Source organism: Caretta caretta, chromosome 17 (genome assembly GCF_965140235.1).
Source record: "Caretta caretta isolate rCarCar2 chromosome 17, rCarCar1.hap1, whole genome shotgun sequence".
Classification (NCBI taxonomy): Eukaryota; Metazoa; Chordata; order Testudines; family Cheloniidae; genus Caretta; species Caretta caretta.
Genome location: NC_134222.1, coordinates 3677148 through 3704204, shown reverse-complemented (window position 1 = coordinate 3704204; position 27057 = coordinate 3677148). Strand labels below are relative to the sequence as shown.

The 27057-nt window shown below is 43.3% G+C and overlaps 2 protein-coding genes across 11 annotated transcripts in view; one reads left to right on the top strand and one right to left on the bottom strand.

Annotated features, from left to right (window-relative positions):
• The window catches only part of LOC125623962 (uncharacterized), a 54313-nt gene extending 42689 nt beyond the window's left edge, over positions 1–11624 (top strand). For 6 of the 9 annotated variants that reach the window (XM_075120928.1, XM_075120929.1, XM_075120927.1 and 3 more), the window contains 6 exons: positions 975–1064; positions 2065–2093; positions 4171–4262; positions 5492–5590; positions 10154–10248; positions 11065–11624. In XM_075120928.1, the coding sequence (XP_074977029.1) occupies positions 975–1064; positions 2065–2093; positions 4171–4262; positions 5492–5590; positions 10154–10248; positions 11065–11235 (576 nt within the window). In that variant the 3' untranslated portion in view covers positions 11236–11624. Of the gene's footprint in view, positions 1–974; positions 1065–2064; positions 2094–4170; positions 4263–4398; positions 4592–5491; positions 5591–10153; positions 10249–11064 lie in introns of those variants that run through there. The other 3 variants (XR_012665379.1, XM_048824144.2, XR_012665380.1) reach the window with 3 other exon arrangements.
• A 3071-nt stretch (positions 11625–14695) lies between these two features.
• UBB (ubiquitin B) lies at positions 14696–17187 on the bottom strand. Of its 2 annotated transcripts, none has more exons than XM_048824133.2 (2): positions 17030–17187; positions 14696–16222 (listed from the first exon to the last, which is right to left on the bottom strand). In XM_048824133.2, the coding sequence occupies exon 2, from the start codon at positions 16214–16216 to the stop codon at positions 14843–14845; it is 1374 nt and encodes a 457-aa protein (XP_048680090.1). In that variant the 5' UTR covers positions 16217–16222; positions 17030–17187; the 3' UTR covers positions 14696–14842. The 2 variants fall into 2 exon arrangements, with proteins under 2 accessions (XP_048680090.1, XP_048680091.1); XM_048824134.2 differs by having other exon boundaries at positions 17001–17121.
• Between the last annotated feature and the right edge of the window lie 9870 nt (positions 17188–27057).

Below are 27057 nucleotides of genomic sequence, written 5' to 3'. Positions count from 1 at the left end.
CACTGCAGATCTGACAAAATGCAAAGAAGGTACCAACGTGAGATTTCTAAAGATAGCTACAGCACTCAACCCAAGGTTTAAGACTCTGAAGTGCCTTCCAAAATCTGAGAAGGATGAGGTGTGGAGCATGCTTTCAGAAGTCTTAAAAGAGCAACACTCAGATGCGGAAACTACAGAGCCCAAACCACCAAAAAAGAAAACCAACCCTCTGCTGGTGGCAATGAAAATGAATGTGTGTCAGTCCACACTATGTTGGATGGTTATTGAGCAGAACCTGTCATCAGCATGGACGGATGTCCCCTGGAATTGTGGTTGAAGCACAAAGGGACATATGAATCGTTAGTGCATCCGACACGCAAATATCTTGAGACGCCAGCTAGAACAGCGCCATGAGAACGCCTGTTCTCACTTTCATGGAGCCTTTGTAAACAAGAAGCAGGCAGCATTATCTCCTGCAAATGTAAACAAACTTGTTTGTATGCACGATTGGCTGAACAAGAAGTAGGACTGAGTGGACTTGCAAGCTCTAAAATTTTACATTTGTTTTATTTTTGAATACAGATTTTTTGTACATAATTCTACATTTGTAAGTTCAACTTTCATGATAACGAGATTGCACTATAGTACTTGTATTAGGTGAATTAAAAATACTATTTCTTTTGTTTTTTACAGTGAAAATATTTATAATAAAAATATAAAGTGAGCACTGTACACTTTGTATTGTGTTGTAACATCCAAAAATATTTAAATAAATGGTATTCTATGATTGTTGAACAGCGTGATTAATTTTTTAATAGCGTGACAGCCCTAATAGAAATGTTTTCTGTGCTTGTTCTCTTGTAGTGTTGCAACAGAATTTTCACTGACCTTTGCCTTCCTGATCACTGCTGGTAAACTAGATGCCAGAAGACACAAATGGCTTTTGATGTCTAGATTATTTACTCACTTTTGCCATCTCAAATTACATCTTCCAGGAGAAACAATTGCGCTATGAAATACAGAGGAAGGCAGAGGCACAGATCAATGGGCTGCACGCTGAAATCAAAAGACTCATGGAGAAGAGGGTAATAAAAGAGCTGAATTTATTAAAATGAGCCCAAATGGACACTGCTAAGTACTACAGATCATAAAGAGCCCATGAGGGCTCATCGCCAACTCTTAAGAACATTCTGTTTAGAAAAGTTGATGCTTAAATAATTTATTTTTCTTCCTTCATTATCATCAGGCACTTATACATGAAAACAAGGTCTTTACTAATTAAGCTTTTGTTATTCTCCATCTTAGTTTTTAATTCCATTTGTGACAGCACAATCATTTCCACATCAATCAGTTTATAATCCTCAGAAACTTCTGGTAAAGTTTGTTAGTTTGGGGTGTTCTGATTAGCATCTGTGTCTTATGTCTTGGTCTTCAGGGATTCCATTCAATGGAGAAACCATATTTGAATTAAATTAGTCTTTTATAGTAGCTGGAGCAGAGGGCTGGGGGCTCAATACTCCTGGATTCTAATCCTGTCTCAATATATGTCTTTTTGCAAGTCACAGATCCCTTTCTATGCCTTAGTTTACACATCTCCAAAGTAGGAACAATAACTACTACAGCATATCCCACTGGGGTTATGAAGTTTAATGTTTATATGTGTTCTAAGATACCTGAATGAAGGGCATTATAGAAAAGCAATTTATTATAAATAACCTAATTTAATTCCTTTCAATCTTCTAGATTTATTAGTTACCCACAGAGAAAACGTACTGATCTGGTGCAGCATTGATTCTGCCTTGTACTAACACTGATGCAAATGAATGTTCTGTCAACAATACTACCAAACAGCCCAACCTTCCAGAGGTAGCTCAGAGAACCCTTGTTCAATAGACTGGGAGAGGTACCTTTGTGGAAGGAGTGAAACTCTCCCAGGCCCACTCTGTCTTGTCTGATATTGAAAAGCTGGCCCGCCACAGCTCTGACATGGGTATTCAGTTGGAGACATAGTGAAGGCAGAGAGCTAATCTCAAAGCTGTTTAAAAAAATCTTGATTTAGAATGTTGCTTTCTGTTTCTCTTGTAGCTTTCTATTGATGCATACTCAGAGGGAAGGTAAGATGCTGTGCAATATGTTACCAAAGAGAACACTCAGGGGGGAAAAATGATCTTAGTCAAGATAACATCCCCAAGACTTTCCAGAGTGGTTTTGTAATGCACCAGAGTGATTAATGCCTTAAAAAAATCCCAAATGAAATACAGCAAACTACAATGTAACAAATATTTTAACAATTCCAGCCAAATATTTCTAAGTCATATGACCAAAAGTGGGAAGAGGATTTATTCTCCAGAACCATGGGGCAAAATTTCCATAGAACTGGAGGACTGAATGGCTCAGGGGATTGGTAATGATATAAGGCCACTTTCAGTCAGAGTTCCACTCACACAGTATGGCCTAGTAGATGGAGAACTAGACTCAGGAGACTTGTGTTCTATTCCTGGCTCTGCCACCAGGCTGCTGGGTGACCTAGGACGAGTCATTTCACCTCTCTGGGCTTCAGTTTCTCCATCTGTAAAATAAGGATAATGACACAATCCACTGGCTGGAAGTTGATGATAGCCAAGTTAAGACTAGAAATAAGGCATACATTTTTAACAGTAAGGGTAATTATCTATTGGAACAATTTACCAGGGGCTGTGGTAGATTCTCCATCATTGCTTTTTAAATCCAGATTGGATGTTTTTCTAGAAGATATGACCTAGGAATTATTTTGGAGCAGTTCTCTAGCCTATGTTATACAGAAGGTCAGATTAGATAATCACAGGGCTCCCTTCTGGACTTGGAATCTATGAATACAGACGAAGATGACAGCAGCTCAAAGTCATTACTATCTAAGTACTTATTGTACCTGATACACATTTTGTAGTCTCTGAGTGGAACCAATGACTGAAAGTGGCTTTATATCATTACCAATCCCCTGAGCCATTCAGTCCTCCAGTTCTATGGAAATTTTGCCCCACAGTTCTGGAGAATGAATCCTGTTAAATGAGCTGGTGGAATGGAGTCTTCCTCATAAACTCCAACAACATAAGTAGAGCCCTGCGCAGATACAAATTTATATCCATGGATGCAGATATTTCACAGATATAAATTGGTATCTGTAGAACTGCAGAGCTCTCCCAGGGGTGAAATAAGCATAATGCAGGGCTGCCGCTACCAGGAGCTAGCGCTGCATGCTGGGAGCTCCCCCAGTGTGCCTGTACCGCCCCCAGCCCTGCCCCCGTCCCATCCACGCAGGTAACTGCGTCTCCCGTCTGGGGGCGTGTGCGCCGCTTGAACACAAGAGCACGACCAGGGACAGCTGCTGGTGATCCTGGTGCCGCCCCACTAAGCAGGGCTGGCGTCGGTACAGCTGTGCCAGAGGAGCTGCCGGCATGGGGCGCTAGCTCCTGGTAGCAGCAGCCCCGCATTATGCTCATTTCACCGCTGCAGTTCTTGGGAGAGCCCTGAGGTTCTGCGGATACCAGTCTACATCCGTGGATATAAATTTGTGTCAGAGCAGGACTCTAAACATAAGTGGCACTAACTGGCACCTTTAAACAGAGAGGTTAAGGATTAAGAGTGTGATTCACAAAGGGCACAGAGACTGAGCTATCCACTGCCCCTATATGGTTTCTTTCAGCTGAGGGTTATGGTACACTAGTTGGGAGTGCATGGAAAGATTGCACTGCTGCTGACCATGCTGTACCCATTCTGTGGATAAGAGAAGACATCAGTTTTCAGGACTGTCAAGCCAACGAGTTTCATTAGCATCAAATTCACTTAAAAATAAAAACTGAAAATCTGTATTGCTTACATAGGATCCTTTTTATGTTATTTATGATATTATGCCTCAAGCAAAAGGAAGGACTCAGGTATCTCCTGATCTGGAATTCATTCACCTGTTATTGTCCCTCTTTATGCACAAGTTTGTAGGACAAAGAAAGGACAGGGAGTGAAAAGGAGGGGATGGTCTGACAATGAAAGGCAGGTTATCACCCACCGTTCAGACAGAAAACACATTGCCTCAGTATCAGCAAAAAGGTGTGATAGAAAGAAGCAGCAAAGGGACTTCAGGAAAACAAATACAGCATGTGTCACAGTGGAGTATGCCTCTGGAATACATGAGAATGTGTCTTTCCTCTCTTATAGCCTCACAGCACCTGCACCTTCGCTGCAGTCCCTGACTCCATCTCAGACGTTGCATCCTCAACCTTCTCCAGTACAAACACCACCTCCTACAGGTTAGTGAAAGTTACATGGCTCTTATCACGTACACATCTATATCATAAAGGCTTTATGGGAACATGGAGGGTACCCTGGGGAAAAATCTGATCGGCTCTTATTTTTATAATCAGTGATGCTCCACATTCCTTCCAGCTTTGAAGGACTGGGGGAGAGCTTTGAAATCAGCTGATGACTCGGGCTGCCTTTGAAATCAGTCAAACTTGCTCTTCAGTATCCCAGAGGAGTTAGCTAGGTGTTTCTCTTCCCAGGAAGGGCTAACAATACTGCAAAATTAACTTGTGGAACTCATTGCTACAACATATTACTGAAGCCAAGAGCTTATCAGGTATTTTGTTTTGTTTTTTTAAAGTATCAGGCATTATATATGAATAATTAGAACATCCACAGCTACCTTAGGCTGGATTTCCCTATTCCTTTTGTGGCATTTTTCCTTGGAGGGGGTTATTTAGTCTAGAGCAGGGGCTCTCAAAGTTCATTGCACCGTGACCCCCTTTTGACAACAGAAATTGCTTCACGACCCCAGGAGGGGGGACCAAAGCCTGAGCCCGCCCAAGCCCCACTGCCCTGGGTGAGGGGGCCAAAGCCCAAACTCTACTGCTTTGGGCAGGGGACCAAAGCTGAAGCTCAAGGGCTTCAGCCCCAAGCAGGGGGCCTGCAACCTGAGCCCCGCTGCCCAGGGCTGAAGCCCTCGGGCTTTGGCTTTAGCCCTGGGCAGAGGGGCTCAGACTTCAGCCTTAGGCCCCAGCAAGTCTAAGCCAAGCCTGCCAACCCCATTCAAAAGGGGCTGCGACCCACTTTGGGGTCCTGATCCACAGTTTGAGAACCGCTGGTCTAGAGTTACCAAATATAACCAGGATAGCTCCTTAACTAACCCACCACCATTGGCAGCTGCTTTAGGTACAGTATAGTGCACTATTTCACTAGTATGGAAAGATTAAGCTGGAGATATTTTTTTTTAATGAAGCACAAGAGAGAGGGACAAATACAAATATATACAAGATATAAACCTTCATGTTTTAGAGCATAAACCAGCAACTAACAGCCTGGGACTGGGAAAAACTTTTGTGTAAGATCATTCCATAACTGTCCATCAGGGAGTTTCATGGAAACCTTTCCTCATCAGGGTTGAGCCTCATCACCCGTACGTTATTTATCTCTAAAGAGATTAAGAAATTTATTCCTGGCCTGAAAAGTGGTGAGTCTACATTTGTAGCCTTTGCTTTAGTTACAGATGGCACAAATAGGACCAGGGAAATTCATGGCAAAACAGCAAAAACCATAACACTGGATCTACTTGAACAACTAATGCAGGCTGCAAACACAAGTAAGTAATATGGTTTTCTGAAAAGCTAGAAATCAAATAAAGTCCCTGAAATATCTGTTGACTGATCATATTTCTCTTTTTACCAATAAGTTTCAAATAGTTTTCTGTTGTGATTAATACTATATATATATCGCATATGCTGTTTGCAGTACAGAAAAGTGACTTACCAGTAACTGAAGTTTAAGTATATATATTGCCTCTATCCATCTATACCATGGGTAAGTGGTTCAGAACCATCTCCAAAACAGTGATTGCTATAGACTTGCTCCACTTGTGCACCCCAATGGAGATTAGACCAAAAAATAATTCTACACCATGGATGTCAGGTACATAATGGCTCTGGACAAATCCTGTTATGGTCACTGCACTGAAAAAAAAAAGCTGATTTACATAAATATCATAAATATAAGGATATCCCTTTACTAGTACCAGTGAATGTCATATCTAAAATTAAGATATTACTAAATATATCCTCTGTCAGGACTGGATTAATAACCAGGGTTCTAACCTCTCATGGTATTAATTTAAATTATAAAATTCCATCAAATTTTAGCATTACATTACAATATTTGAAGTTTTCTACATCTATATAGCTCCCAAACCCAATCCTCTCCTAATCTGGACTTCTATTACTACGTCTATCTAATCTAGCTACATGCTAACAAGAATTATCAGTTGACTGAATTATTTTGATAGAAAACTACTTGGAGGATGATTTGCTCTCTTCTGCATGGCTATCCAAGGAAAGGATTATAGAGGACATTTTCCCAACTGTTTTCAAGATGATATAAGCTTCTGATGCTGGGCAGTGCGTATCTTGATAGACAAAGCCTAAAAGTCTTTCTAGGTCCCAATTATCCAAAACAGCATTTCTATCTAGTTCTACTTCCCCACCAATGTGCCTGTTCTGGAGGAACCACCCATCTGTAAGGTTAAGAGGGTAACTGCATTCTTCTCTAGGTAAAAATGTCATAGAATCATAGAATCATAGAATATAAGGGTTGGAAGGGACCCCAGAAGGTCATCTAGTCCAACCCCCTGCTCAAAGCAGGACCAATTCCCAGTTAAATCATCCCAGCCAGGGCTTTGTCAAGCCTGACCTTAAAAACCTCTAAGGAAGGAGATTCTACCACCTCCCTAGGTAACGCATTCCAGTGTTTCACCACCCTCATAGTGAAAAAGTTTTTCCTAATATCCAATCTAAACCTCCCCCACTGCAGCTTGAGACCATTACTCCTCGTTCTGTCATCTGATACCATTGAGAACAGTCTAGAGCCATCCTCTTTGGAACCCCCTTTCAGGTAGTTGAAAACAGCTATCAAATCCCCCCTCATTCTTCTCTTCTGCAGGCTAAACAATCCCAGCTCCCTCAGCCTCTCCTCGTAACTCATGTGTTCCAGACCCCTAATCATTTTTGTTGCCCTTCGCTGGACTCTCTCCAATTTATCCACATCCTTCTTGAAGTGTGGGGCCCAAAACTGGACACAGTACTCCAGATGAGGCCTCACCAATGTCGAATAGAGGGGAACGATCACGTCCCTCGATCTGCTCGCTATGCCCCTACTTATACATCCCAAAATGCCATTGGCCTTCTTGGCAACAAGGGGGCACACTGCTGACTCATATCCAGCTTCTCGTCCACTGTCACCCCTAGGTCCTTTTCCGCAGAACTGCTGCCTAGCCATTCGGTCCCTAGTCTGTAGCTGTGCATTGGGTTCTTCCGTCCTAAGTGCAGGACCCTGCACTTATCCTTATTGAACCTCATCAGATTTCTTTTGGCCCAATCCTCCAATTTGTCTAGGTCCTTCTGTATCCTATCCCTCCCCTCCAGTGTATCTACCACTCCTCCCAGTTTAGTATCATCCGCAAATTTGCTGAGAGTGCAATCCACACCATCCTCCAGATCATTTATGAAGATATTGAACAAAACCGGCCCCAGGACCGACCCTTGGGGCACTCCACTTGATACCGGCTGCCAACTAGACATGGAGCCATTGATCACTACCCGTTGAGCCCGACAATCTAGCCAGCTTTCTACCCACCTTGTAGTGCATTCATCCAGCCCATACTTCCTTAACTTGCTGACAAGAATACTGTGGGAGACCGTGTCAAAAGCTTTGCTAAAGTCAAGAAACAATACATCCACTGCTTTCCCTTCATCCACAGAACCAGTAATCTCATCATAGAAGGCGATTAGATTAGTCAGGCATGACCTTCCCTTGGTGAATCCATGCTGGCTGTTCCTGATCACTTTCCTCTCATGCAAGTGCTTCAGGATTGATTCTTTGAGGACCTGCTCCATGATTTTTCCAGGGACTGAAGTGAGGCTGACTGGCCTGTAGTTCCCAGGATCCTCCTTCTTCCCTTTTTTAAAGATTGGCACTACATTAGCCTTTTTCCAGTCATCCGGGACTTCCCCGGTTCGCCACGAGTTTTCAAAGATAATGGCCAATGGTTCTGCAATCACAGCCGCCAGTTCCTTCAGCACTCTCGGATGCAACTCGTCCGGCCCCATGGACTTGTGCACGTCCAGCTTTTCTAAATAGTCCCTAACCACCTCTATCTCCACAGAGGGCTGGCCATCTCTTCCCCATTTTGTGATGCCCAGCGTAGCAGTCTGGGAGCTGACCTTGTTAGTGAAAACAGAGGCAAAAAAAGCATTGAGTACATTAGCTTTTTCCACATCCTCTGTCACTAGTTTGCCTCCCTCATTCAGTAAGGGGCCCACACATTCCTTGGCTTTCTTCTTGTTGCCAACATACCTGAAGAAACCCTTCTTGTTACTCTTGACATCTCTGGCTAGCTGCAGCTCCAGGTGCGATTTGGCCCTCCTGATAACATTCCTACATGCCCGAGCAATATTTTTATACTCTTCCCTGGTCATATGTCCAACCTTCCACTTCTTGTAAGCTTCTTTTTTATGTTTAAGATCCGCTAAGATTTCACCATTAAGCCAAGCTGGTCGCCTGCCATATTTACTATTCTTTCGACTCATCGGGATGGTTTGTCCCTGTAACCTCAACAGGGATTCCTTGAAATACAGCCAGCTCTCCTGGACTCCTTTCCCCTTCAAGTTAGTCCCCCAGGGGATCCTGGCCATCCGTTCCCTGAGGGAGTCGAAGTGTGCTTTCCTGAAGTCCAGGGTCCGTATCGTGCTGCTTACCTTTCTTCCCTGTGTCAGGATCCTGAACTCAACCAACTCATGGTCACTGCCTCCCAGATTCCCATCCACTTTTGCTTCCCCCACTAATTCTACCCGGTTTGTGAGCAGCAGGTCAAGAAAAGCGCCCCCCCTAGTTGGCTCCTCGAGCACTTGTGCCAGGAAATTGTCCCCTACGCTTTCCAAAAACTTCCTGGATTGTCTATGCACCGCTGTATTGCTCTCCCAGCAGATATCAGGAAAATTAAAGTCACCCATGAGAATCAGGGCATGCGATCCAGTAGCTTCCGTGAGCTGCCGGAAGAAAGCCTCATCTACCTCATCCCCCTGGTCCGGTGGTCTATAGCAGACTCCCACCACTACATCACTCTTGTTGCACACACTTCTAAACTTAATCCAGAGACACTCAGGTTTTTCTGCAGTTTCGTACCGGAGCTCTGAGCAGTCATACTGCTCCCTTACATACAGTGCTACTCCCCCACCTTTTCTGCCCTGCCTGTCCTTCCTGAACAGTTTATAACCATCCATGACAGTACTCCAGTCATGTGAGTTATCCCACCAAGTCTCTGTTATTCCAATAAGAAAAGGAGTACTTGTGGCACCTTAGAGACTAACCAATTTATTTGAGCATGACCTTTCGTGAGCCACAGCTCACTTCATCAGATGTGACACATCTGATGAAGTGAGCTGTGGCTCACGAAAGCTCATGCTCAAATAAATTGGTTAGTCTCTAAGGTGCCACAAGTACTCCTTTTCTTTTTGCGAATACAGACTAACACGACTGTTCCTCTGAAACCTGTTATTCCAATCACGTCATAGTTCCTTGACATCACCAGGACCTCCAGTTCTCCCTGCTTGTTTCCAAGGCTTTGTGCATTTGTATATAAGCACTTGAGATAACCTGTTGATCGCCCCTCATTCCCAGTATGAGGCAGGAGCCCTCCCCTCACAGACATTCCTGCCTGTCCTTTCACTTGATGTGTTCTTTCTGGCTCTATATTTATAGCCTGCTGAACAAAACTTGCAATGAAAATCAAATGTCAGTGAAAATGTAAAAATGAAGTTGTTTTTTTTTAAATCAGCACCTCTGTGGAGCAATGATGACATCCTGTGGCTTAAAATGTAATTGCTTCTGCTTAAGAAAATAGGCCCTCAGGGGAGACTCTCTAAGCCCATGTGTCTAGTTAACCCCAAAGAGAGTTGCAGGCCTGCACTGAGAGAACAGGTTCCAATGATTTATTCCTAGTATTAAAGTGGGTATTAACTGCTTGTCTTGTTTAAAACAGCACTATTCCAAATAAGCTTCAAGGATACAATTATATTCCATAAGGAATTAAAATTGTTGTAAATTTACGTTTCTGATGCCCAGTGTCCAAAAGGAATTTATTTTTTGTGTTTTTCAGTTGCTAATGGGAGCAATGCAGCTGAGCATGACTCTTTGAATGCAGCTACCAAAGAACATCTTTGGAACTACAACCAGGACTGCAAAAATGCAGAGGTATTACATATGCTTACTCACCCTTTGCCTCTCCCCTTAATGCTATAACCCTATGGTTATGCAGTGTACATTTAGGGGGGAAAGTACTGTTTATCTTCTATCAGTGACTACTGCAGCAGTGTAAATGATGCAGCCACTTAATCCTCATACTGTTGTCAGGCCTGGACTACAAAGTTGCAGCAGTTTATGTAAGGGTGTGATTTTTTTAAAAAACTGATTTAACAGGGCACAAATTGCAGGTGGACTAGACTCACCCAACCATCTTTAATAATGTAAGGTTACGACAACACAGACTCTTAAAGCATCATAAACGATGGGGAAGGAAACCCAAGAAAAAAGGCACATGGCCCAAAAACAAATTCCTGAGGTCAGAAAAAAATCTGCCATGTTTCAATACTAATGCCCCTCCTGAAAAGTAACAGTGTAGGGTAATGTTTTAGATTTAGATATGTATTTGATATATATTTAAACAATCTTGCATTAGGAAATGAACGACTGGCTGGGAGAGTTGGTAGCCTAAGAGGGAAACAATCCATATTAATGCAAGTAGGCCATTAATACACACGAAGAGTCCACGCAAATGTTGTTTCATAAAACATTGATAAAAAAATACCCTGCTGCTATCAAAGTCTTAGTTTACATTCTGAGATTGTTACAGAATAGTAAAAGTCCTTTTTTAGATGTTTCCAAACAAATCTTTTAAAAAGCCTGTTTTACTATTTTTACAACTCAAAGTCTTCATTAAGTAAGATGTAAAGTATTAAATATTGCTACAATATTGTCTTCAATTTAAGAGTTCCTTTTTTGCCTTAACAGATTGAAGTATTTGGGCATCAGATAAACACAGAAGACAGAGAAAAAATTCCAGAACCCAAAAGACAACTAAGGGAAAAATTAACCACAGCTATCAGCAGAAATGCAGAGGCCCATTACAAAGTGCAGTTTGAAGCAGTGAGGATGTTATCAGAGCCTGATTATATGGTATGATGCTCTGTACCTCGGGAGAACACCCAGCACCCCCATGTCCATCCTTGTAAAATGATTGTGTGGCATCCAATGCAAAGTTTGTCATGTTGGGTGTCCTCGGAAGGCTCATGATGCACTGATCATTGTTGTTACAGTAATGTTACAGGTTATAATTTCATGTATGTAGTTATGAGGCTGAAAACGTATCCTCACGGCTTAAAATAAGCCCAGGCAAAAACTCTCCAAGAGCAGAGAGGCAGTTCACACCTCATTAGGGCAGGAATGGGACAAACCCAGCCCAGCCTCACAGGAACAAAGGACACTGGCCTAAACAGCAATAAAAGAATGGTTTCAGAGGAACAAAAGTCTGTATTCGCAAAAAGAAAAGGAGTACTTGTGGCACCTTAGAGACTAACCAATTTATTTGAGCATGAGCTTTCGTGAGCTACAGCTCACTTCATCAGATGTTTACCGTGGAAACTGCAGCAGAAGGGTGAGAAAACCTGGATTTGTGCTGGAAATGGCCCACCTGTTGATCATTTTAGATAAGCTATTACCAGCAGGACAGTGGGGTGGGAGGAGGTATTGTTTCATATTCTCTGTGTGTATATAAAGTCTGCTGCAGTTTCCACGGTAAACATCTGATGAAGTGAGCTGTAGCTCACAAAAGCTCATGCTCAAATAAATTGGTTAGTCTCTAAGGTGCCACAAGTACTCCTTTTCTTTTTGCAATAAAAGAATGTTAGACTCTCAAGGGAGTCACCCCCCTTCCTTTGGTCAGTTTGGAACTGCAGTGAGGTAATGCTCACGTGACACTGAAGGGGGGGGGAGGAGGTACACACATGCACAAAGCCAAGGGAGAGATTTGCTATGCTCTTCCACCTACATCCAGACACCACCACACCAAGGGTATGTCTATACTGGAAACTTCAAATAGCTAATGCAGGAATGCTCCTGCAGCAGCACTTTGAAGTGCTAACATGGTCACGCTCGAGTGCTGGGAGAGCACTCCTGGTAATCCACCTCCACAAGGGGATTTGCTCTGAGCACTGCTCAGAGCCTGTCTACACGAGTGCTTTAAAGCACTGACTTGCTGTGCTCAGGGGGGTGATTTTTCACCCCGCAGAGCCAGCAAGTTAGAGCACTATAAACTATAAGTGTAGACAAGCCCTAAGCAACTGAAGCGCTGATCAAAGGGGAGAGGCAGGCTGAAGAGCAACCAGCCAACCTGTGGTGAGAAGCATCTAAGTTTGTACAGGCATTGAAAGTGTTAACAGCTTAGAATACATTTTGCTTTTATTTCATTTGACCAAATCTGATTTATGTTTTGATTTATAATCACTTAAAATCTTTTTATAGTTAACAATCTGTATTTATTCCACCTAAAGCAATGCATTTGGTTTGAAGTGTCAAGAGATTCCCTTTGGGATTACAAGCCTGGTACATTATCAATTTGTTAAACTGACAAACTCATAAACTTGCAGCATCCAGCAGGCACAACTGAACATTGCAAGATGGAGGTTCCTAGGGTTGTCTGGGACCAAGATATTGGCTAGTCATTCGGTTATAAGTAGCTGGGAGGAACTTACATACCATAGGCTGTGTGTGTGAACAGCCCAGGAGTGGGGGTTCTCACAGCAGAGCAGGGTAAGGCTGGCTCCCAGAGTCAAGGGTTAGAGTGACGTAGCAGATCACCAGCCCAGGTATCAGAGGGGAATATCACAATTTGGCTACTAATCTTGTGCTCAGTTTAACCTACCATTATTACTGGGCTCTGAGAATAATAAATCTGTATTATAGATGGGGCTGCTAGCATGTTAAGGTTGTTCCTGCCCACTTCCCATTACAGACCCAGTTTTCAGTTGCTTGTAACTTTGTGCACATGTACGTATCTCCAAAAATTCACAACATCCCAGAAAAGCCTGGAGACCTGTTTTAGCAGGAATCTTTTGCAACAGACCTATTATAGTTAGGAACAATCAGTTTTGCTACAAACTCAGTACAAGAACTGTATCATACTACTAGCTGGCTGCCAAAGCACTTTACAAATTAAATGCTACAATTTTACTTCTGGGGAAAGAGACAGCATAAAGTGACTCACTTTGAATGCAGCAAAGTCACTGAGAGCGTAAAATAAGCCAATCACCACAAATTACCAGACCAAATCATTTTCAGTTATGTTTACTTATGTAGAGGGGAATCAAATAATTTTCTCTACCATCATGTCAATGTTTTGCTGATAGAAACTATTTACAAAGGGAGTCACTTTTACCCTTTGGTGTAGAAGTTATTTTAAGGAGTCTGTAAGCAGGAGTTAAAATGTATTTTGTTAATGGGATAACACACCATTTGATGCTGACATTGATAATGTAACTTCCCATAGAAATGTTTAAGGTTGAAACTCCCTCAACCTAGAATTAGTTGTTACAGGAAATATCCCACCTATTTATGAAGAACCCACAAACTGAAACAGTGAAGTTTCCTCAACAAGAGCACCAGTGGATATGGTTACACTATATTCTATAAGCTTTTCATTATGAGTTTAGTTCTGTGTATTTATGCACCATAAATTACACAATATTGAGTTGCTATACAGTATATTTTCAACACCCACATTTGCTGGAGCTAACACTGGTTCTGCTATACTTGAGAAAAAACAAAGTGCTTTACATGAAAGCATGACGTAGTAGTAGGCAAGTTATCGGGCATAGAAACACTCCAGATATCACACAACACCTTTACTTAAAACTAAAGCCCACTATTTAACTAATACCAGATTAGTTAATAAGAATAAGTGTAGCACTAGTAAATGACTGTTAGCTCTTACAAAGCTAGAAAGACTTTCAGTCTCTGCTCAAAATCAGGGCCAAAATTTCATGTATGTGTTTAATACCCCATGTGTGAATGAGTGATTCATTGATTTTTTTTATTAGTAAACTGTAAAAATCCAGTGAAGTGTTTTCCTCTTAATTCAGTACTGTTGATGCAATCTACAGATTGAAAAGAAGAAACGGCAGAGAACTGAGAATATGTTCAGTTCTCCCAGTCCCTTCTGTTCCCACTAAGGAAACAATTCAAATGTCAAACAGCAAGACTTACTCTTGGCTTTTTCCTTAGATTAGTGTAAGCAACATTATTAAAGTTGGCATAATCTAGAGGAAAAAAGCTTCTACTAAGCATTGCATAAGAACACAAGCCATTCAACTGTTTATAGCCAGAGGAACCAGATTCTGCTCAAGAGACCAAAGGGGTTATAGTAATTATAACATCCTTAAACATACCAGCAGAATTTCCATAATAAACGGAGAATAGTCTAGATAAGTGTTACCTTACTTTGCATAATTCTGACTTGTTGAAAGTAAGATCAACATCAGAAATTAGTAGCTAAACCTCCACACGCCCCTCCATGAAACAAGTTTTTTTATTGCATGAAGATTGGGTAAAATGTACTAGAGTTTCACAGTTAGCAAAGACCATCAGGTAATGTGCAACAAAAATCTTTATTAGCATTCACAGACTGTTCAGCAGTTACTGCAACTTGTATTTAACTTACAATATTAAGACATTAAAGGGCTACAGTGCAAAAACAAATGCTATTGGCAATCATGTAAAGCATGGTCCACAATAACTAACAGCCACCCCTCAGACGCAGCACAAGATGGAGGGTGGATTCCTTCTGGATGTTGTAGTCAGACAGGGTACGGCCATCTTCCAGCTGCTTGCCTGCAAAGATCAGCCTCTGCTGGTCGGGTGGGATGCCTTCTTTGTCCTGGATCTTAGCCTTGACATTCTCAATAGTGTCACTGGGCTCAACCTCTAGGGTGATGGTCTTGCCAGTCAGGGTCTTCACAAAGATCTGCATACCACCTCTCAGACGCAGCACAAGATGGAGGGTGGATTCCTTCTGGATGTTGTAGTCAGACAGGGTACGGCCATCTTCCAGCTGCTTGCCTGCAAAGATCAGCCTCTGCTGGTCGGGTGGGATGCCTTCTTTGTCCTGGATCTTAGCCTTGACATTCTCAATAGTGTCACTGGGCTCAACCTCTAGGGTTATGGTCTTGCCCGTCAGGGTCTTCACAAAGATCTGCATACCACCTCTCAGACGCAGCACAAGATGGAGGGTGGATTCCTTCTGGATGTTGTAGTCAGACAGGGTACGGCCATCTTCCAGCTGCTTGCCTGCAAAGATCAGCCTCTGCTGGTCAGGTGGGATGCCTTCTTTGTCCTGGATCTTAGCCTTGACATTCTCAATAGTGTCACTGGGCTCAACCTCTAGGGTGATGGTCTTGCCAGTCAGGGTCTTCACAAAGATCTGCATACCACCTCTCAGACGCAGCACAAGATGGAGGGTGGATTCCTTCTGGATGTTGTAGTCAGACAGGGTACGGCCATCTTCCAGCTGCTTGCCTGCAAAGATCAGCCTCTGCTGGTCGGGTGGGATGCCTTCTTTGTCCTGGATCTTAGCCTTGACATTCTCAATAGTGTCACTGGGCTCAACCTCTAGGGTTATGGTCTTGCCCGTCAGGGTCTTCACAAAGATCTGCATACCACCTCTCAGACGCAGCACAAGATGGAGGGTGGATTCCTTCTGGATGTTGTAGTCAGACAGGGTACGGCCATCTTCCAGCTGCTTGCCTGCAAAGATCAGCCTCTGCTGGTCGGGTGGGATGCCTTCTTTGTCCTGGATCTTAGCCTTGACATTCTCAATAGTGTCACTGGGCTCAACCTCTAGGGTTATGGTCTTGCCCGTCAGGGTCTTCACAAAGATCTGCATACCACCTCTCAGACGCAGCACAAGATGGAGGGTGGATTCCTTCTGGATGTTGTAGTCAGACAGGGTACGGCCATCTTCCAGCTGCTTGCCTGCAAAGATCAGCCTCTGCTGGTCGGGTGGGATGCCTTCTTTGTCCTGGATCTTAGCCTTGACATTCTCAATAGTGTCACTGGGCTCAACCTCTAGGGTGATGGTCTTGCCAGTCAAGGTCTTCACAAAGATCTGCATATTGAACTATACAGAAAGAGGTATCAGAAAGAGTTCTAACTTCCCACATTGATTAAACTTGCTACAGAACACAAGTCATCCCATAACACAGACCCTTAAGCTTCACATCAACATTTCAGTTTAGAAAACTGAAGCTCAGTAATCAGTAAAATCAGAATACCAAAAACTCTTCCCTGGTCTCTATATTTAAATAAAGAAAATGTTTTGGGGAGACATTTCCATAACTGGTTCCCTGGACCCTAACCAGCCCCTATGTTGCTGGCTTAAGAACATGTCTGTCTCCTGTCCACAAGGGGTGGTATCAGACGTTAGCAAGTTCAAGCCCTTTCCCCGGCAGCCGGGAACCCAGCTCTTCCCTTTCGCGGCTTCACCAGCGCTCCCGTCCTCAGGGGAGGGAACGCCGCGCCACCCACCCGCGCTCTTCGGCGCCTTTACTTACCCGAGCGCTCACTCGGTCGCCCCCATCCCAGTCTCCGCGACCCTTCTGGGCGACACACGCGGGTTACCGGAGCTTGGGACCGCCCCGCTTCCCTCCCCAGTCACAATGAGCGCCAGTGACTCAGCACTCTTCACTTCCGGGAAGGCAACGCAATGGCGGCCCGCCGCCTCCGCTATCTTAGACCGGGCCCCCTTCCCGCACAGACGCGGAGAGGGGCAAAACCCAGAGGCTGTGCCCCCAACTCCCCTAAGCGGATCTGTGCCGTCCCCACACTAATCGCCCCTACTCTCCCGAGCGAGTGGCCTCCCCACTTTCCCCTTCACACTGCCCTGTGTCGCTTCTTACCGTTAACCTCCCGCGGCTTGGACACTTACGTGGAAGGCTATAAAATCAGCCTGTCAACGCCGATACCGCTCACCTATAACAACACTGTCCGCTTGTGAACTACGCAGCTCTCTGCTCACCGGCTCCTATTTATAAGACTGGGGACGCCAGACGCCCCACCCATTCACGCACAGATAGTGTCAGTCCGCTGCAGAAAATAGTCCCAAGCAATGGCCCTGCACCAAAGGAGGGATACAGGCCCTTCCCCGTCACAAATCCTTTCCTGAAGTCTCAGGGTATGTCTGTTCCTCCCTGTGAGAAATCCACAGCTCTCCCTCCGAATAATCGAAATCTCTCAGGCGCGGAAGGATATCGGGGTACGGTGAGAAAGCTACCAGATAGCTCTGGAAGCTTCGTCGACTGAGAGGACGGTAGGCGGGGTTATGCCAGTTGTCGGCGTTGATTGGTGCAGAGGAAGAGAGACGGGCCATTGATTGGTTCACAGAGTCAGGCGGGCGAGGCCACGAAGAAAGCTCTGGAACCAGGACGGGGAGAGAGGGGTGATTCTCGTCGCTGATTGGTACAGGGTGAGGTAAGCCTTGTTGCTAAGGGGTGCCGCCTCAGAGAAGCAGATTCCGGGCGGGGGAAGAGAAGGGGTGTTGCGCGCGCGGGAGCGCGTGGAAAACAGTGTCCTGCAGTGGTGGGGGAGGGGTACCGAGGGCCTTCATGGGGGTGGGCCCTCACGGGGAGGCTGGGGCCCAACAAGGCCAATGGCCTGTGGGTAGCGATGGCTTTCCTCCCCTCCCCTGGCAGCCAGGATGGGGGAGGGCTTGGGCTCTGGAAGGGGGAAACCCCCCCTCATACGCTATCATGCGGCTGCCCTGAGCAGGGGCCCGGAAACCATTCGTGCCAACTGCTCTGGCCCCCGGCCACCTTTCTCGAGCTGGAGTGATGAGCACCAAGGCGTGTGGTGCTGAGACACTGGGCCGGTGTCACGTCCAGTGGGATGTGTCAGCCCGTCAGTTAAACTGGCTCTAAGGGGCTGCTGTGTGGACGCACCTGGGTCTGTTAAAACTGGGCTTGGTTTATTATTTTAACTCAAATAACCTGCCCTTAGACCCAAATGAGAGTGGGGAACTCAATGGGTTTGCACTCCTGTAAGTTAAACCGGTGCAACTTCTGCATGTAAGTAAGGCCTGGCACTTCTGAGTAGTGAAGAGCCAAGCTGCTCCTTCTCTTGGACCTGATTCATTGTTGCCTTGCACCTCCTGTAGTTATGCCAGCACAAACTTGGTGTGAAAGGTCATCATCTATATGTTGCTGGCACCCAGTGCTGAGAGGCAAAACAACAGCAGGGTTTGGTTCGCTACCCGGTGTGCTTCACCCAATAATCACAATGGGGTGGAGAAGCAGAAAAGTTTATTTGAAGCTTCAAAAAGGTACAGGGAGAATAGAATCTCAAATCCAGGAAGTTACACAGGCTTTTATACATCATATCTTCAGCATACTTATCCAATAGCAAGCTGCCCTGAGTATCCATATAGCCAACAAATAGCTACATGCTCGTTCCCTTGTTTCTTGTATCATTTGTTGAACTATACATAAAGCTGCTTTATTCAGCATTTTTCTTCCATATCTGCCCTGTTTGGCCTTGTTTAGTTTCAGGCAGTCTGACTCTGCAACATATTGTTGCAGATCCTCAGCATAACTGCTGTGAGTATCTCCAGGTGGGGGGCCAAGGACACTTGGGCCTAGTACACATAGCTGCTGTGAGTGCCTCCAGGCCAGGGGGGACCAAGGACACTTGGGCCTAGTGCGAGGGGGCTTCATCGACACTCATGGTCTTCCATCCCCTCGAGTTACCATGCTCCAGTGTCCCCAATATATATGAGGCTTTGTGTGCATTACACACTTACTTCGGTATAACTACGTAGATGTATGACAAACGTTTAAGCAATGTTATATTTTGTTTTAAAATTTCTGATTTTTCGTGGATGGGTGGGTGTTTTGTTTTTGTTTGTGTTTCATTCCTAGTAGGTTATTATTTTCCTGTATATAGTGCTAAAAATGGGCTAAATGTTTGATCCATGGGAGCCCTGTATGTACTGAACTAAATTAAAGGGTTTAAAACTCAGCATAAAACATAATGAGCAACCTACATCTGTTCTGTGTAGAATGGAATAAACATGGAAGAAGCAGGAAAGAGTTTTTAAACTGTTTTAATTTAAATACCCAACCTCAACAAATAAAATTAGAACAAAGATCTTTGTATAGAGTCTGCCAAGTGGTAGTGTCAGGAAATATGAGTATAACTTTTTCAAGATCCAGAATCTATTAGAAAATAGCTGGAAACTGGATCTCTAGGGCTCTGGTAGGGATGCAGAGTATCTGTGGGTGGGAGGTATCTCTGTAATTGTTTCACTGTGATTACTAAACCAGAAAACACCAGAGTCTCTCTTATTGTTCCTAGGTGTGGTTCCCAGTAATATTAGCTAAACTGCTTTCCCTCAGTTACTGTTGGTTTTCTTTTTACCTATTCAAAACAGCAGATTAGAATCAAGTCTCAGTAGTTTCACCATAGTCTGATCTTAAAATAACTTGTTGCTGTTTCAGAATAATTGATGCTTCATGGAAGTGTCATTTTATTAAGCTAGTACAGGGATCTGCATGCCCACACAAAATGCAGACTCCACATTCAAAATAACAATGGTGTTTATATGAACTATGGTGAAATTAATTATCCTCCCAACACACACACGCACCCCCAATTGATTTTCTCAGATAACCAGATGTCCAAATAAGATAAACAATTACGTGGGCTTTGTGCAAAGAATTTGGTGTGGGGAAGGTGGAGGTTGGAGGAATGGAATTGACCCCCACAACGTGCATGTGGGCCACACAGCCACCATTCCAGCTTTGGGCTGGATTAGTGTCTGTTCCCGCTTTGCACCTCCTTGATTTGGTGCACTGGATTCACATAATTGTGGATTCAGTGGCCTCTCCCTTTACCTTTCTACCATGGCCATCTGTTCCATCTTATTTGGAATCACCACAGAACCCTCCTCTGTGCTGGGCAGAGGGTAGAGATAGCTCTCTCGTGCAGCCACTCTTATTAAATGTGTCATCCCACCCACCCTTCCGTTCTTTTCCTCTCTGTGCAGAGCAAATTCAAGGCCTGTTCTATACTTAAAAATTATGTCAACCTAGTTATGTGGCTCAAGACTGTGAAAAATTTCATGCCCTGAGTGTTGTCGTTAGGCCAACCTAACCCTAAGTTGATGTAGATATGGCTAGGTCAATGGAAGAATTTTATCCCGTCTCGGAGAGCTGGAAAAATCCTTTCCTAGCTGTAGCTGTGCCACTGTAGCAGCTGTAGTGTAGACATGCCCCAGGGCTGACATGGTGCACTCTGGACCTGGACACATTCCCTATATGCACAGAGGATTTAACTCTGCCTTTTTATTATCTTGATACTCTGGGTGGCACTTTCTTGCTATGGCAGTCACAAGCTTGTGTGTGTTTTACATGTAATATACCAGATTCTGTTTCATTTACAACAATGTGAATCCAGACAACTCCACTGGAGTCTGGTATATAGCTGAAAACAGAGTTTGGTCTCATGAGTTAGTAAATGACAGTTTCAGCCTTAGCTCAGAATTTCTGTTGGTGAGAAAAACAAACTTTCGAGCTTACACAGCTTGTCTCAGGTTTTGTCTGCACTGGAACTTTGTTGGGAAAACTTTGTTGCTCGGGGTGTTAAAAAACACACACGCACCCTGAATGACAAAAGTTTTACTGACAAAAAGCGCCGGTGTGTACAGCACTTTCTGAGCAGGAGTACTCTCCTGCCAGCAAAGCTGCTGCCGCTCATTGAGGCTGGAAGACTTTTGTCTGCAGGAGAGCTCTCTCCTACCAACAAACAGCAGCTAAACTGCATGCCTTGTAGCGGCACAGCTGTGTCTCCAAAAGGTGCAAAATGTAGACAAAGCCTTAGGGCTAGTCTACACTAGCAATGTTAAAGCGCTGCCATGGCAGCGCTTTAATGTGGCTTGTGTAGTTGTGGCACAGCGCTGGGAGAGAGCTCTCCCAGTGCTCGAAAAAACCCACGAGGAGGCGTAGCTACCAGCAGTGCTGGTGCACTGTCTACACTGGCACGTTACAGTGCTGAAACTTGCAGTGCACGGGGGTGTGTTTTTTCACCCCCCTTAGCGAGAAATATGCAGCGCTGTAAAGTGCCAGTGTAGACAAGCCCTTAGTCTCTCATCAACAAAAGTTGGTCCAATACAAGATATTACCTCACCCACCTTGCCTCTCTAATATCCTGGGACCAACCTGCCTACAACAACACTGCATACAAATATGGTAAACACAGATTAGGCAGGTCTGGATGTCTTTAATTCTTCAGGTAACATAATTTTCTTTCTACAAAGTATAAGCATTTTTTATTTTTTCATATGTTGTGCTGACAATTTTATGTGAAAAAGTATCACCAACCAGCAGTTGACTCTGAATAATATATAAAGAAATGTGAGTCTGGAAAAAATCCAGATCTTGTGACTGGTTTGACTGCACAGGTGGCTACAACATTTGCCGGATCATGGGACACAGCTAGGAACACAGCTTCCTTGTATAGTGGTTTCAAAAGTAGGTCATTGGGCAGTACTACAAAGCAACCCACTTGCTGAAAAGAGGGCTCCATGATCACAAGAAATTTATCAGACAGATTTTTACATTCCGGAGCACAAATCATAGGTGACCTATCCTGCAGTAGAGCCTGAGCAACTGCAAATCCGATGTGCTGGGACATTGCAAAATCAAGCAGTTTATTTGTACCTACAATGGCATAACCTGTGAAAGGCAGGCTGTTGGAAGATTTGAGTGTGACTACCGTAAATGCAGTATTTTTCCTGCAGGGAAGGGCTACTCTCTGATTAATTTTGCCACAAGGGAAAACCAGTATTTATTCCCAGTTCACTCCTAAACTTACTAAACACCTCTTTCTATAACATTAGGATAATCACTTCTACCTATGTCATAGGAGCACTTGTGAGGACTAATTAACTAGGCATAGTTCCACTTTGCAGTGGAAATAGGACCTATCCTTTTTTTAAGATCTATGCTAAAGCCTTAAACATGTCTGGATAGGTCTAGATGACAGAGTCTAAAATACCAGCAGCTAATTTACGTTAGTGCATCTGTCATGGCTAGGATTGGTGCTATAATAGTGGGATATTTAAAAAAAATCTCAGTGCAGTAAAGGCTTATGTGTGACTAACGAAATGTGAGGGACGAAGTGAGTGAAAGGAAGGACCGAGAATATAAGTGGAAGGTGAAATAGGTGACTGTTTATGCAAATATTGGAACTGAGCACTCTCAGACTTAGGGATAGTGTTGTATCCCAGCAACATTTAAGATCCATCAGCTGTACAGTTTTTAAACCATTTCCTTTAAATGTGGGTTAAACAAGGTGTTGACAGCTACTACATGCAGAGTATAGCTGTGTTAAACCATTTTAAAAAGCCTTTCTCAGGTCTCTGTTAGTATATGTGTACCCATCCATGCTGGCCAGTATAACGTTGAACAAGGTTTGTAGAAAACATTTTAAAGCCTAATTATATGGTCTGTTCATACTGTGACTTTAAGCTGTGTATAAAATAACATTTAACAATTCAACAAGCCTGAGATTTTTAAAACATTGACATCTTGAAGGTGACAATATCATTGTTTGATAGTCAAGATGGTCAGTTAGTTGGGTACATTATGGGTTTCCTTCGAAACCCACTTTCCAAAGTTCCACTATACAAAGTTCCACTTTGGTATAAACAAGAAAGTGCCTTTACAAATCTTTGTACAAGTATTTGTAGCACTTGTGCTCCCAGGAGATTAATAAAGATGTCATCAACTTTATAGCACACTTCTGTGTTAATATTCTGTGCCTACTATGATAATGGTTACAGTCCACTTTCAGTTTGTTTACTACATGCTCTTGGGAGCACTTTGGATGTGCTCCAACTTGCTGCAGTTAGGAAAGACTTTTTGTTGACTTTAATGCAAGTTGGGTCAGGCACTAAGTGTAATAAGTAACCCTAAGTAACTAAGTAACCCTATAGTTGTGTGGCTCTTTTACCCAGGAACAGGAGACAGATACATTGTTAAAAATAGGAAAATATTGTTGTAAAACACACAAAATTGTGAGGGGGAATTGGGCAAGCATAGGATCTGAAACCATTTTTAATTTGTGTTAATTAAGTTGATTTCAAGTTGATACCTCTTTAACAATGAGTAAGAGCTAGTCCAACAAAGTAAAATAACTCCATTCTGAAGCAGCCTTCTTCCATTGACCCAGTGATGGGGCTTATGGAGGAAGCTGTATTTTGTCCTCCTGAGCCAGGACAGATTGGCTTATTATATCCCTCTTGATGAGAGAGAATCACCCAAAATACTTCCCCTACTCCCCTCCCCACATTATGATTAAATCTCAGGCAATGTTTTTCTCCTCCAGCGTGCAGGTTTTGTAGTACTGATTCCCATTATTTATGCCTCTTATCTATTAAGTATGTTGTTATCTATAGGCTACTTCTAATACTCTGGCCTCTAGAGTGAAAGTGAAAATCAGTATCCATATTTCCTAATTTTCTCTTTAGCCCACTAGTATCCAGCTGCTTTCAGTGAGGCTTCTCCAGTGTAAATTCCCTTGCACACAGAATCACAGGCTGAACTCCAAGAACTCAGTGTTCTGCTAAGTCACCATTACACTCAGAGCCAAGGGAGTACAGAAAGGCACCTTTGTACCTTTAACAATGAAACACATCAGCTACACCTGGGAGTGAACTTTGAACGTCACAAGATAAGAGGAGAGCGTTTAATGAATTTTCCAGACTGTTCTCCTCCCTGCCCTGTAGGACATCTTTCTGAAAATGATCACTTTTCCTTCTCGATTGTCTCAGATTTTAAAGCAACGTACTCCCCATCAGGCTATTGACTCCTGCATGCATTCATGGGAGTTCAGTACACCCACTATTGCTCGGAACAAGATGGAGCATTATGTACAGCACCCTGCAATTGCTATGGGCCGCACCCCACATTACAAATGAATGAGGCCACATTGTAGAACTCCATCGACTGCATTTGGCTCATGGGCCCCAGTTTGTCCCCACTGACTTTTCCTCCCAGAATATGATGTGACTAAAATGAAATCGAGTATGACTAAAGTAAAGATCTGGGAGTGGTTTAGAGAAGTAGCTATAGCTGAGCAGTTCTGGTGTGGGTCAGAATTTGTCACATGCAGTATATTTACAGTGATTCAGCTGGGATAAACTAGTAACCAGTATATAGTTCAGTACTAGGAATGAAAATAACAGGAAATCATTCCTCCAGTAACCTTTTCTGTCTGCCAGAAAAACCGAGCAGTTGAGCCATGGGGTTGTTATTCTAGTTCTGCCATGTACTGTTTCAGGAAGCAATGCATACTTTGCAGGGTCACATGTTTTTCAGAGCTGTTTTTCAGGTCAGGCAGTTTTGATGGTGGTTTAATCATGATTCAGTTGCTCAAACATATTCAGGATTGAGAAACTATTACAGTTAAGCAGACCTGTCCTGTTTATATTGCCTGTATGCAGTGGTTCTCAAACTTTTGTACTGGTGACCCCTTTCACATAGGAAACTTCTGAGTGCGACCTACAAATTAAAAGCACTTTTTTGTATATTTAACACCATTATAAATGCTGGAGGCAAAGCAGGGTTTCGGGTGGAGGTTGACAGCTCATGACCCCCCCAATAACCTCGTGACCCCCTGAGGGGTCCTGACCCCCAGTTTGAGAACCTCTGGTATATAGTGAGTACCAGACTGGCAGCTCAGCTGTGTTTAGTGGTCTCTGTTCCATTTCATGAAACTTTCAGGATCTTCCAGTGCTTTTAAGTTGTAAACACAAATTTTTATTTGGGGTATAACCCAAGTGAGACAAATCCACTCCCAGCCAATACTTGGTATGGAAGGTTTAGCCTACCGGTGAAATTTTTTTTAATTAAACCAGTTTGAATGCTGATAGGTTCTTACAGTCCCTCCCATCCACCCATGTTTTGTTGCATCACATATATTTTTTGTGTTTCAGATATTCAGTCATAAGATTTTTTTAGGTCATAATTGCACAATTCTGACTGGTGCCTTTTAATCTTCCAGTGCTTTTTTTTAAACAAATGTAATATATTCTCCTGATTGAGATTTTATTCTTTAGTTCTAAAGCTCTATTGACCGTGACCATGGGAACCCTTGTATCAAGAATTATGGTTAAACACAGTTCTCTGGAAAGACGGCAACCTGGTTTCTAATCCCAGGGTAGGCAGGGCCAAAAGATATTGTTTTTTTCCTGATGTCCTGTCCTAAACTGCTGTGCAATATTACTGTGTGCTATTAAAGAGCTGCCATGTTTCAAATCACAGGTGGCTGTATACCAGATGTGGGTGAAATGATCCCTGCATGTTGTATGTATTATCACTTCAGGTCTGTAAAAAGCTTTGGAATTCTTCAGGATGTGAGGATATACTTATAATGAAAGGATATATCCCATCCTAATGTTTACACAACAATGACAGGTTAGTGGCATTCCCGTAATTAAAATGGGATGTGAGCTTATTGTTACGGATTTCAAGGTTCATTTTCATATTCATGGCATGCAGATCCCATCAGTGTTAATTATTCTAGCCCATTAAACTAGGCAAGTAGGGTTAATTTCTTGCTTATGCTGAAACATGCTGTACAGGACTCACTGGTGTCACCTGTTTTAAACAGGCTTGTATACAACGTCAGCTATACGTAATGCTGAATCACCACTGCCTTGCTGGGCGTGTCTTAGCATTAAACATGAGGGGATGTGACAAGTCCCCTTTTCTAGGATTAGTCAGGCTATAGACAATAACAATGGTTATTGTTAGGATATAGATATTCAGGTCTGTCTGTAAAGGCCTATACTCTAAGAATTTAGGTGTATTCTTATCACTTGACTAGTTATAGAGGTACAAAAGAAAGAATCAAAATCACTGTCTGCCGGTGTAAGGGCCTTCTCTTACTGTGACAGTTTGAGGCCCTATGCTTAGGCTAAGGCCTTTGGCTAAGCAGCAGAGGCAGCAATAAGCTGGGAAGCGAATGGTCAGATCCTCACATTCCAAACTAGTCACATTGAAAGAAGGTGCTATTGGGCTGTTAGGAATACAGTCCTGTCCTGATAGTGCCTATCGCTTCCAGAGAAAGGGAAGTGCCTAGAAGATGTAAAAGGAAACTTAGTTTAATAGCATCCTGTCTGGCAAGAACTCACTTATCAATAGCTGGCATGTGAAATCCTCACTTCTGTATTGTTTTGTCATTATAGTTCCCACTTTGCTGTTGTTTGTCTGTATAATCTCTGTCTGGTACTGTGATTGTTCCTGTCTGCTGTATAATTAATTTTGCTGGGTGTAAACTAATTAAAATGGTGGGATATAATTGTTTACATAATCATGTTACAATATGTTAGGATTGGTTAGTTAAATTTCAGGAAAATGATTGGTTAAGGTATAGCAAAGCAGAACTCAAGTTTTACTATATAGTGTGCAGTCAATCAGGAAGTGAGGGTGTGTGTGTGTGGGGGGGAAATGGGAACAGGGAATGTGGGAAAGGAAATTGGAATCATGTTTTGCTAAAGGGGGAGATGGGAACAAGGAATGTAGGTAAGGAAATTGGAATCATGTTTTGCTAAAGGGGGAAATGGGAACAGGGAATGTGGGTAAGGAAATTGGAATCATGTTTTGCTAAAGGGGGAAATGGGAACAGGGAATGGGAGTAAGGAAATTGGAATCATGTTTGGCTAAGGGCAGGAATGGGAACAAAGACACAGGTGTAAGGCTCTGTGGTGTCAGAGCTGCGAAGGAGGATACTAAGGAAGGAAACTGGAATCATGCTTGCTGGAAGTTCACCCCAATAAACATCAAATTGTTTGCACCTTTGGACTTTGGGTATTGTTGCTCTCTGTTCATGCGAGAAGGACCAGGGAAGTAAGTGGGTGAAGGAATAAGCCCCCTAACAGTTATCAATTTGGAGCAGATA

Bases quoted from the DNA above. Each gene is read 5' to 3' on its own strand.
- UBB (XM_048824133.2), bottom strand. From the start codon at position 16,216: ATGCAGATCTTTGTGAAGACCTTGACTGGCAAGACCATCACCCTAGAG.